Source organism: Eutrema salsugineum, unplaced genomic scaffold, assembly GCF_000478725.1.
Source record: "Eutrema salsugineum unplaced genomic scaffold, Eutsalg1_0 scaffold_12, whole genome shotgun sequence".
Taxonomy (NCBI): Eukaryota; Viridiplantae; Streptophyta; class Magnoliopsida; order Brassicales; family Brassicaceae; genus Eutrema; species Eutrema salsugineum.
In genome coordinates this window covers 1,233,411-1,245,602 of record NW_006256895.1, presented here as the reverse complement: position 1 = coordinate 1,245,602, position 12,192 = coordinate 1,233,411, and the positions used below count along the sequence as shown (strand labels likewise).

Here is a 12,192-nt window from a genome sequence, read left to right as displayed (position 1 = left end):
GAACTTCCCAAGTGATGATGACTTTAGATGGATGATCAACGCTGTACTTAGAAGACCACATAGTTAGGTTTGCATGCAAATAGACAAACATGATATATCTTTTCTAAAGAGATCCAAAAAGTTAATGCTATTATAAAAACCCTAGCAAAATAAACACGGAACTCTAACAGAAAAAAATAAACTGTAAATTATGAGACGATTGTTTTAAAACACTCATATTTATACGTCTAAACAACCTAGGATTTATTTTCTTGTGAAAAATACTAAAAGGTAATTCTTGTTTTATATACAATATTATCTTCTCATGAATTTCGTAGTTATTAACTATAAAAAATGTAAAGATTCTATTCTAGATAATAACAAAAGAAATTATGACATATTTCCATTTGCAAAATCTTTAACAAATAAAAATTATTTCCAAACATCAAATTGTAACAAAAATCTAAAAATTAAAAAAAAAAAATCTAACCATAGGACTCGAACCCATGAGCATTCGCCAAATGGATAAAGCACCTAACCAACACAGTTACTATTTCATTCAGTGTAAACAACATATTGGAAGGTATGTATAATGTTTCTGTATTTAAAAATTTGGATGTTGGACCACGTTATTCGGCAGTTAGAAATACAGCCCATGTTTCATTTTTTTAAATATGCTTAGCATTTAATATATGGTTTAATAAACATTTAATTTATGGTTTAAATGATTAAAAATAGTTGATCAACCAATCAAATTATAACGTAAGTTGACCAATCAGAATCCATGATTTTCATTTATCAAAACGACACACAAAGCTATGCGTTAAACCACAGCTCGATTTACTTCTTAAATACTATAATAGATCTGAAAATTACAGGCTGGAATTATTATCGGGATCTGTTATCTGATTTGGAATCTGCTCCAATCTAGACCTAAATAATAAATGATGAATCTAGCGAATTTGGATACCGATAATAGAAAAAAAAAATCAGATATCCGATATCCGTTTAAAAGTTTAGACTTACCCATAATGATAAAATAAGCCCAATAAATTAGTAATATGAGTAAATCTAAACTTTCAAAGGTTCAAGGTTTCATCTTTCTTCTTTGAAATCCAGTTTTATTTCAAAGAAGCTTATCAAATATGGCAAGGTTCAAAGTTTCATCTTTCTTAAATCCGTTTAGTGACTACTTTAAAAAAAAAAAAGTAAATTCAAAGAAGCTCATCAAATATGTCAAAAGAAGTTCATCAAGTATGTCAAAAGAAGCTCATCTTAAATCCTTTACTTCAAAGAAGCTCATCTTAAATCCCTTACTTCAAAGAAGCTCATCAAGTATGTCAAAGATTTAAGGTTTCATCTTTCTTAAATCTATTTAGTGACTTTTCTTTTAAAAAAATTATAAATCCAAAATCAAAATAAATTAAGTTTATTTATTCTATTTTTTAATTAAATAAGTTGGATCAGATTCAGATATCCGTAACATCCAAAATTTTTAGCAGATATACGGTCATATAACCCGGATATCTGAAGTTTTAGGATCCAGAATCGGATAATAATCTTGATTATTCAACAATACGGATTTGGATTCAGATACATTAAAAAACTCGGATATCCGGGTATCCAAATTACCAGATAGTAATTGTTTTAAAGAAATTTGGTCAAATTTTGTAAAATTGTTTTATTTTGACAAACATAATTAAGAAACGGATATTCCAAATTTTCTAGTACTTTTGTTAATATGGCCCTATTAGACTTTTGTTTTTTTGGCCATTTAGAGAATTGCCCAATTTGATTCCATTCAATTCTTTTATTAATCGTTGGAGCTCAAAAAAAAACGAAAAAATGTATTTATGATGAAGATAATTAAATAAAGTTATAAACGAATCTTTGGAGCCAAAAATATCAAAAGTTTCGCGGGCAAATTTTTTTTTTCTTTTTGCATCAACGAAATGTTATAAAGTCTCCTCGAACAAAATTTGGGAAAAGGAAGAAAGGTTTAATCTGAAACCCTAAAGCGACGACAAAAGAGAGTTCACTGCCGCAACGACTGATTCGGTGACTGATTTTCCATTTTCCGTTCAGGTACGTGAGATTCATATCTTAACGCGATGTGAATTTTCTGATTTGCTTCCGTTAATTAGCAGTTACAAACACGTTTCTTCATTTGTGTAAGATGCAGAGTAAAATAGTTCGAACAATTAGAGCTTATTAGAGATTAGAATTAGAATAAGTATGAGTTATCTTAATCCGATGGATAATTTAGGATTTGCTGAAGCAAATCAGCAACTAGAACATGTTTGAAGATTTGTGTGAGATGGGTGGAATAAAGTAGTTCGAACACAGTTAAACTTATAGTGTTATGTTTTAAATTTTTTGATAAGTTTAGTGTTTAGAGATTAAAATTAGATTATGTCTTAGTTCTTTTTTGTTTATCTGTAACAAAATAGGAAAGGGAAAAATGACACCGTTGGGGATTAGAAAGCAACCAAGTGGAGCTGAAAAAAGAAAAAGGAGAAAGAAAATACAAGAATTTGTCAAGTCGCAAGCCAATTCTATGTTGAAGTTCCTCAAGAAACCCGAAAATTCTACTGAAACCATCGGTGCTCAAAGAAATAACAGAGATGATACTGGTCAGAGTAAAGTTGCTCCTGAGAATTTGGATGGGGGTAAAGAGAATGATGAGGAAGAAGAGGTTGTGTATCAAAGTGAAAACAAGAAGGAACATATCTCTGAAGATATGTTTGATCCTGGGAACTGGAGAAACGTTGATACGAGATTGAGAGAATTATTGGTTGAAAAAGGTCCAGTGGCAAGGCTACCAAGTGATTATCAGTTTCCTAAGGATGCTAATGGTAAGCATTTCTCGCATGCGTGCTACATAAGAGTAATGGCAAATGGAGAGAAAGTAGACCGAAAATGGCTGGTTTACTCAAAAGCTATGGACAAAGTTTTTTGTTTTGGCTGCAAGTTGTTCATAGATGATGATCAGAAGAATGTTAGTCATACTTTGGTAAATACAGGGTATAATGATCGGGGAAATGTTTCGACATTTCTCAAAGAACATGAAAGAAGTTGTGATCACATTCGTTGCGTGACTCGTTGGGCACTGTTGAAGATAAGTCTACAAAAGAAGAAGGAATATATCTCTGAAGATATGTCTGATCCTGGGAACTGGAGAAACGTTGATACAAGGTTGAGAGAGAAATTGGTTGAAAATGGTCCAGTGGCAAGGGAACCAAGTGATTATCAGTTTCCTAAGGATGCTAATGGTAAGCATTTCTCGCACGCATGCTACATAAGAGTATTGGCGAATAGAGAGAAACTAGATCGACGGTGGCTGGTTTACTCAAAAGCTTTGGATAAAGCCTTTTGTTTTTGCTGCAAGTTGTTCAAAGATGAACAGAAAAACGTTGGTGGTAACTTGGCAACTAGAGGGTACAATAATTGGAGAAATGTTTCTACAAGGCTCAGAGAACATGAAAGAAGCCATGATCACATGCTTTGCATGACTCGTTGGAAACAGTTGGAGATAAGACTACATAAAGATCAGATAATTGATAAGCTGATTAAGTCATAGCTTGAGAGAGATTTGAATGAGTTTGATTATGGACATTGTGTTGTTTTTTTTTTGGAAACTACTTATGACGTTCTAAATATATTAAGATTCAGTTTTTCCCGAACAACATTTGTTCCTTTGATGGTTGCTTGTTTATTAATATGCTTTATTATATATATGTAAAGTTAATACATTTTTTATATGCGTTTGAGAGATCTCAGAAGTGGTTAATTAGAAGTAAACATTTGACCAGCATAGAATCCAATCGACAGCAACAGAACCGCAGCTGCGGGAGCAACCATACCAACTGTGATTGCTTTCTTGTTATTCTTCATCAATGCCACATATCCTCCAAGATTCTCCTTGTATGCATTCACTTTACTTTTGTAATCTTGGTTAAGTATACCATCACAACATTTTTCCTTCTTTGTAGATTTAAAAGTGTCCTCTTCTTCTCTTGATGCCTTTGGCAAATGAACCTTCTCGGTCTGTTTCTTTACTTCCGGTTCTTTCTCTCTTATTGGCTTTGGTGGTTGAACTTTCTCGGTTTCCTTAGGAACTGGAGGAGGTTTTGTGGCTGTACCAGTGGGAGAAGTTTGTTTGCTCACTGGCTCGGTTCTAGGGAGCTTCAAAACAAGATTTGCGCCTTCAAATTTGGCAGCGATGGAGTCAATATCGGTGTTTGGTTGAATAGGAAACTCCTTGCGGAAACGGATCCATCTGTTGGCTCCTGCAGGACGTTCTCCCATCACTCTTAGCTTCCTCGTTGTGGTTACTTGCACTTTAAGTTGCTCTTTCTTAAATCCTGTTATTCCATGAACCGATTTTCACAATTCAAGAACCGAAAAAAAAAAACCATAATGCTATAGATTGTTGAGTAAATATTAATACCTGGAAGGTAAACAGTGAGAGTTTCGAATCCTTGTTCAGATTTCCAATTCGAGAGTGGCTCGAATTCATCATAGATACGATTAGAAGTAGCATGATCAGATTTTCTCTCCATTTTCTTAATTTCTTGGTTTGAATTTTGTTTTGGAATAAGGATCTTTAAGTTATGTTGATATCATAGGGTATCCAAGCGATTTCTTTATATACTAATGTACAAATGATATTTTGTAAGCTGTTTTCTTTGAGATTGGGTTATTCCTTTACTTTGCCTAACTATTATGGTCGCCTTCTTTATTGTTCTTCCTTATTATATACATTTTCTTACAATTTTATTTCCAATTCTCAATAAAATAAATATAACAAAAGGTGAGAAAATGCTTTACTTTGTTGGGGATGGCTTCAAGTAGAGAACAAACAAAAAGTTTTTATTGTTCAGATTAAAGGATCAACGGTTTTCTTTAGGATGATGCTTTTTCTCTAATGATTCTTTTATTTAATATTGTAATGTCTTTCCTATGTTTATCACACAACGTGTGAACATCTAAAAAAAAGCAAAACCCAAATTTTTGTATAGATGTCTGTAGAGTCGATGTAAGGATTAACGTTTACCCCTTAGGATTTGAGGATTAATAGAGATATTTTTAGTATGTTAAACCTTTGAATATGTATAGTGTTTTAAATCAGATTAATTTATCAGCTATGATTCGGAATGTATGAAAACTGAGGAATCCTTCAAAAACGTAATAAGAGTTGATTCACAATATATTGAACCCATACAAATTAGTCCTTATCATACTAGACGTATTATTCACAATTTATCGAACTAAACACAATTATTTAACTAAAACTTTTTTTTCTTTTCACTATCTTCTTCTTTTTACTTATATATTCATTTTGATTAACCTAATTTACTTTGTTACTAAAGTATTAATTCCTTCTGTTTCAAATTAATAGATGTTTTAGGAAAAAAATTGTTTCAAAAAGATAGATTCTATGTTTTTTTTATTAGTTAATGATGATAAACTGTAAATTCAAGAAATATAATTGAGGTTGGTTTAGAGTTATAGAAAATATCACAAAAAATGGTGCATTTATACTCAATTTTTTAATATTTTTTCTTCATATGTGTGAACGGCTTAAACCATCTATTAAATTAATTTGTGACAAACATGAAATGGGCGATTTTGTATTGGTCCATAGGTGTGAATGTATGGTGCATGTAGTTTATCTCTTGCTACTTATCGCTTTTTTTTTGTTTGTATGAGTTATAATCAATCCCTGACGATTCTAGTCGTGTTATGATTTCGACTTCTCTTAAGTGTTTTTTTTTTAACAACTTCTCTTAAGTGTGTATGTCAAAATGTTGAAATGTGCGATTTGTCTATTGGTTAAAATTGTATTAGACTCAGAGTATGATGAATATTTGCTAGTTTAAACCTTACGTCTTTTTATAATTTAATTTAAAATGAAAATTATGAGGATAAATCAATCCATAACTCAACCACGCGGATCAATCTGGCTTTTTTTTTTTGGTCAAACAGATCTTGTAGATTAGCGACACTTCATTAGAGGAGGAAATGTTTACAGACGATAACAAAGCCAACCTGGCTAACAAGTCCACGGCTACAAACGCCAAACGAAGAACATAAAAACAAAAGATAGGAGCAATCATTATACTTAAGCCATAAACACTGTTGAGAAGTTCTTGTATCTCGAGAATCTTAGAACTAAACAGTAGAATAACGCCAAGGAGAACAAAGAACACAAACAATGATCCAATGTCCGTGATTGATACCGCAACTAATGCTAGATTAACAATCTTAAAACTGGCTGCAAAAACAAAGGCGACATAGCACCAATTTGCTAAGCCTTTGAGAATTACAGAGAGCGGAGCTTCTGTAGACCAACATTCAAATCCAGAGGCGGACTGTGCAACAAAAATGCCACAGTACATGAGCCATGGGATAAAGGAAGTTGAAATTGATCCCAAGAGAGTGGCGATACTTGAGATCCAGAACCACCTCCATAAGGAAAACCTGCTATCCAACCATAAACACTCCATCGAGGAGAAGAAGCAGACCGAAACCCACAAAGGTGTAGGAAAGCTGCATCCAAGCAGTAAAGACTCTAGAACAGAGGAATTAATGGGTAAAAAACACTCCATATCGGAGGAAACTGGTAAGGTAAGTGATATTCCAACAAGGAGAAAGGGGTTGATAACACAAGATGATTCATGACTCGTGTCTCTGACATACATGAGGCAAGAGTTGGAAGAGGGTTACCAGAAAGAAGGTAACAAGGCAGATTTGGTGGCTCCAACAAAGGGAAACCAGCAGCAAAGCCGGTCTTGGTCGTGGCTCAATCTGGCTTAAGCATAATTTCTTAGTTGGATAATTAGTAATCATTTTTTCCGTAAATTTGAAAAAAAAATCGACCCACATTTATGTAAAATCGTTATAAGGAAAAGAGAGTAAAAAAAATATGGAGAAAACCTACATAAGCTAAGAAAAAAAAATGGTGAAACATAATAAAACCAAACAACCCACTAATTTTTTAGAATTTAAACATCAAGACAAAAACTTAAATAGAACTAGTTTAGTCGACTTCCTCGATATTGGGGCCAGCACCGCCCGAAGAAGGAGGAGCTTCATCATCAGGACCACCTGCTTCACCACCAGCTCTTTGATACATCTTAGCAATGATCGGATTGCAAACACTCTCCAACGCCTTCATCTTGTCTTCAAACTCATCTGCTTCAGCCAATTGGTTGCCATCAAGCCATTGGATTGCCTCCTCAATCGAATCTTCAATCTTCTTCTTTTGTGCACCAGAAAGCTTCCCACCAATCTTGTGATCACGGATTGTGTTTCTCATGTTGTAAGCATAGTTTTCAAGAGCGTTTGTGGCTTCGACCTTCTTCTTATGATCTTCATCTTCAGACTTGTACTTCTCAGCTTCTTGCACCATCTTCTCAATCTCATCTTTAGACAAATGACCCTTGTTGTTGGTGATTGTGATCTTTTTCTTTTTTCCGGTGGTCTTGTCCTCGGCAGAGACATTGAGTATGCCGTTTGCATCAATGTCAAAACAGAATGTGATCTGAGGACCACCATGTGGAGCCGAAGGAATAACAGAGAGCTCGAATTTGCCGAGGAGGTTGTTGTCTTTGGTTCTTGCTCTCTCACCTTTGTAGACTTGGATAAACACACCTGGCTGGTTATCTGAGTAAGTGGAGAAGACCTGTTCCTTCTTGGTCATGACTCCACCAGCTGTTTCAAGACCAAGGGAGAGAGGTGTGACATCAAGCAAGAGAAGGTCTTGGACCTTTTCGTTTCCTTCACCGCTTAGAATCGTGGCTTGAACAGCTGCACCATATGCAACAGCCTTGTTGGGGTTGATAGACTTGCAGAGCTCTTTGCCGTTGAAGAAATCTTAGAGAAGCTGTTGAACTTTGGGGATACGTGTAGAACCACCAACAAGGACAACATCATGAACTGTGCTCTTGTCCGTTTTAGCATCACGGAGACACTTTTCAACAGGCTCCATACACTTCCTGAAAAGATCTATGTTGAGTTCTTCAACCCTAGTGCGCGTGATTGGAGAATAGAAATCAATCCCCTCAAAGAGAGAGTCAATCTCAATGGTGGTTTGCGCGGTGGAAGAAAGTGTCATCTTTGCTCTCTCGCAGGCTGTTCTCAACCTCCTCAGATGAGACACCCAAAACCGGAGAAACCCTATTGAATAACTTGACTTGCACTCCACACCAAAATGATTTTTTAAACAACACCTGAAAGGGAAAAGAGGGATGAGCATTTTGAAGATACTCAGTCAGAATGATCCTACATGTCCACTTGATCTATACGAAAAATTAAATATAACCACATATATGTCTACTTAACCTAAGATTAGACATAAAAAATCATAAATATTTCACAAGTACACAGAAACCTAACACACAAGTTAACATATATGTCTACTCACGAGAACGTCACACTGTTTAAATCTGGTTATTCGTCAGCCACAAATCTCACAGGCCCATCAACCCCTAAACTGGCCATACTTCCTCTGTGTATGGTCCAGCCATGGTCCCACTTTGTGAAATGTCCTTTGTGAAGACCAGCAAGCAATCCGTCAATAGGCTGGGATCAATCATGCGCTCTAACGCGCATAAACTAACACCAATACACAATACATACAACAGTTCTCAAAGAATCATTCATATTCATTTTAATTACTAATCAATCTCTAATTCTAGGTTCAGCACACACATATACAACTATGTCTAAGAGAACCTATAAATCCACAAGTCCCGCCTCACCTTTGCCACTGGATGATGAATAACAAATATGTTTCACATTCGGCCATATTTGACATCCAACAGGAAAACAATCATAACTTTCTTGTCACAGCTTGGAATGGGTATCGGAAGATTGATATGAAAATCTGGATTAAAGATCTTCACGATGGTATGTAGATATTCTTCTGAAGCTTCCTAGATCGCCGGAAAAACGCTTCATAAGTCGGCTGCTTGCAGGTCGGACCTTTGCAAATATGGTTCGAGAAAACACTCATAACTTCTAGAAGAAAACTCCAATAATTATCCGTTTGCGGTTATAGCTAGATATGAGGGTCTAGAATCACCTTACTAAGTTTTGTGCCAATCTGATCTGATTTGACCACCCGATTATCTTTCACGCCAGAACACGTCAGATCAGCCTTCTAGGTTGCTGGAATAGCTTCTTCTTCGAAGTGTTTTGATGGTGGCTTCTCAAATGTGACTCCAGCAGGGTTTTGCTGCTCTGATCTCTCTGTTCCTTCTCTGCCACGAACTCACTTTATATATAGGGTAAAAGGATGAGACTTCCTAGGTTTAGGGTTTTCCAAGCAAATGTCCTCTTTTGCCTCTAATGAGATTTTTGGAATGTCAGAAACTCCCCTATTTAAAATAAATTTCGTCCTCGAATTTGGAGTTATCTCTCATCCACTTGGTTATCGACCCCACCTTCGCGTCCTTCAAAATCATTTCACTGTGACATCCCAACGGATATGCACGCTACACAGTAGATCTCCATACCTCTCTTAGATTCCATTCCATCTTATCAATGCTGAAATCTTCAACTAATGAACTCGGACTTGGCCCATTCTTTTATCCCAAATGAAATTTGAAAATACTAAGGAAAACAAAATTTCAAAACATTTGAAAATCGAAAAAAACTTTTTTAAAAAAATCCAAAATTCAAAAACTTTTTTTTTCTAATTCAGAATTTTGAAATCAGAAAAGAAATCCATTTTTTAAAACCGATTCAAAACTTGAACAAGTCCCAAAACGCCTTCCGGATCAGAACTGGATTGGCTAACCTGCTCTGATACCAAATTGAGACACCCAAAACCGGGGAAACCCTATTGAATAACTTGACTTGCACTCCACGCCAAAATAATATTTTAAACAACACCTGAAAGAGAAAAGAGGGGTGAGCATTTTGAATACTCAGTGAAAACGATCCTACCTGTCCACTTGATCTATACGAATAATTGAACATAACCACCACATATGTCTACTTAACCTAAGATTAGACATACAACAATCATAAATATTTCACAAGTACACAGAAACCTAACACACAAGTTCCCACTCACGAGAACGTCATACTGTTTAAATCTGGTGACTCGTCAGCCACAAATCTCACAGACCCGTCAGGCCCTGTACTGGCCATACTTCCTCTGTGTATGGTCCAGCCGCCATGGTCCCACTTTGTGAAATGTCCTTCGTGAAGATCAGCAAGCAATCCGTCCATAGGCTGGGATCAATCATGTGCTCTAACACGCCTAAACTAACACCAATCAACAATACATACAATAGTTCTCAAAGAATCATTCATATTCGTTTTAATTACCAATCAATCTCTAATTCTAGATTCAGAACACACATATACAACTATGTCTAAAACAACCTATAGATCCACAAGTCCCGCCTCACCTTTGCCACTGGATGATGAATAACGAATATGGTTCCCTTTCGGCCATATTTGACATCCAACAGAAAAACAATCATAACTTTCTTGTCACAGCTTGGAATGTGTATCGGAAGATTGATATGAAAATATGGATTAAAGATCTTCACGATGGTGTGTGGATCACCTTCTGAAGCTTATTAGATCGCCGGAAAAATGCTTCACAAGTCGGCTGCTCGCAGGTCGGACCTTTGCAAATATGATTCGGAAAAACACTCACAACTTTTAAAAGACAACTCAAAATAATGATCCGTTTACGGCTATAGCTAGATATGAGGGTCTAGAATTAGCTTAATAAGTTTCGTGCCAATCTGATCTGATTTGACCACCCGATTATCTCTCACGCCAGAACACGTCGGATCAGCCTTCTAGGTTACTGCAATAGCTTCTTCTTCGAGGTGTTTTGATGGTGGCTGCTCAAATGTGACTCCAGCAGGGCTTTGCTGCTCCGATCTCTCTGTTCCTTCTATGCCATGAACTCACTTTATATATAGGGTAAAAGGATGAGGCTTCCTAGGTTTAGGGTTTTCCAAGCATATGTCTTATTTTGCCCTTAATAAGATTCTTGGGATGTCTCATCAGAATTCTAGGGTTGCCGCTAATATCCTTCTTGTTCTTTTTCTTAAACTCTTGAACAAAGTGGTTAACCATTCTGTTGTCAAAATCTTCACCACCAAGATGAGTGTCTCCAGCAGTAGCTTTCACCTCAAAAATACATTCTTCAATGGTGAGAAGTGAGACATCAAAAGTACCACCACCAAGATCAAAGATCAAAACATTATTCTCTCCAACACTAGTTGCCTTCAAGACCATAAGCAATGGCTGCTGCAATAGGCTCGTTGATGATACGCATAACATTCAAGCCAGCGATCACACCAGCGTCCTTTGTTGCTTGATGCTGAGAGTCGTTGAAGTATGCTGGAACAGTGACCACAGCGTTCTTGATCGAAGAGCGGTAAGCTTCAGCGATCTCACACATCTTAATGAGAACCATTGAAGAGATATCTTCGGCTGCAAGCTTTTGTTCTTCTCCTTTGTAGTTGACGACGATCATTGGTTTCTCTGCAGGTCCAGCCGTAAGCCCAGATCCGGCCCTGGGTAAGCCCAGATCCGGCCCTGGGTCCAGGGACGGACGATCTTGAATGGTCATAGCTTCATGTCGCTTTGGACGGATGCGCCACTGATTCTACGACCAATCAATCTCTTTGCATCTGTTACAAATCAAAATTAACAAAAACAAAAAGAAAAAGTAGAGTTTAGCCACAAAAAAACTCGAAGGAATTTAGAAACGTATTAGAAATAACTTAGAGAGCAAGATTCCCAAGTTTTTCTTGACAAAATTGATTAAAACATAAACCCTAATTTGCTGCTACCACATAAGATTCCCAAGTTATCTCCCAAGTTATTTCCAGTAAAAAGAGAGATCAAAAGGAAACGAAAAGATCTGCATGAAATCGAAGTAAGATCATCCTATAAACCCTAAAACCCAAAATTATGCAGCATCACATATCAAGAACAGAGGAGAAGATGAGATTACATACCGAAGACAGTGTTAATGGGGTTCATGGCGACCTGATTCTTAGCAGCATCACCAATCAACCTCTCGGAGTCGATAAAGGCGACGTAAGACGGCGTCGTTCCGTTACCTTGATCATTAGCAATGATCTCAACACGGTTGTGTTGCCATACTCCAACTCAAGAGTAGGTTGTACCAAGATCGATTCCGATCGCTGGACCTTCTCCTTTACCCCCCAT

General features: G+C 36.4%; 2 protein-coding genes and 1 pseudogene across 2 annotated transcripts; 1 reads left to right on the top strand and 2 right to left on the bottom strand.

Annotated features, from left to right (window-relative positions):
- The first annotated feature begins 1,959 nt into the window (after positions 1-1,959).
- LOC112089289 (zinc finger MYM-type protein 5-like) lies at positions 1,960-3,559 on the top strand. The gene is made up of 2 exons (XM_024160358.1): positions 1,960-2,064; positions 2,430-3,559. The coding sequence occupies exon 2, from the start codon at positions 2,441-2,443 to the stop codon at positions 3,557-3,559; it is 1,119 nt and encodes a 372-aa protein (XP_024016126.1). The 5' UTR covers positions 1,960-2,064; positions 2,430-2,440.
- Positions 3,560-3,692: 133 nt separating this feature from the next.
- On the bottom strand, positions 3,693-4,593 carry LOC18025608 (inactive protein RESTRICTED TEV MOVEMENT 2). Its single transcript, XM_006408584.2, has 2 exons — positions 4,430-4,593; positions 3,693-4,343 (listed from the first exon to the last, which is right to left on the bottom strand). Exons 1-2 carry the CDS (start codon positions 4,539-4,541, stop codon positions 3,766-3,768), a joined length of 690 nt encoding a protein of 229 aa, XP_006408647.1. The 5' UTR covers positions 4,542-4,593; the 3' UTR covers positions 3,693-3,765.
- A 2,428-nt stretch (positions 4,594-7,021) lies between these two features.
- Positions 7,022-12,192, bottom strand: LOC18025672 (annotated as a pseudogene).

What these genes read in the sequence shown, in the direction of transcription:
- LOC112089289 (XM_024160358.1), top strand. Translation starts at nt 2,441, where the DNA reads ATGACACCGTTGGGGATTAGAAAGCAACCAAGTGGAGCTGAAAAAAGA.
- LOC18025608 (XM_006408584.2), bottom strand. Translation starts at nt 4,541, where the DNA reads ATGGAGAGAAAATCTGATCATGCTACTTCTAATCGTATCTATGATGAA. An exon ending in TCTCACTGTTTACCTTCCAG is followed by an intron (nt 4,344 to 4,429) that starts GTATTAATATTT and finishes ATGGAATAACAG; the next exon opens with GATTTAAGAAAGAGCAACTT.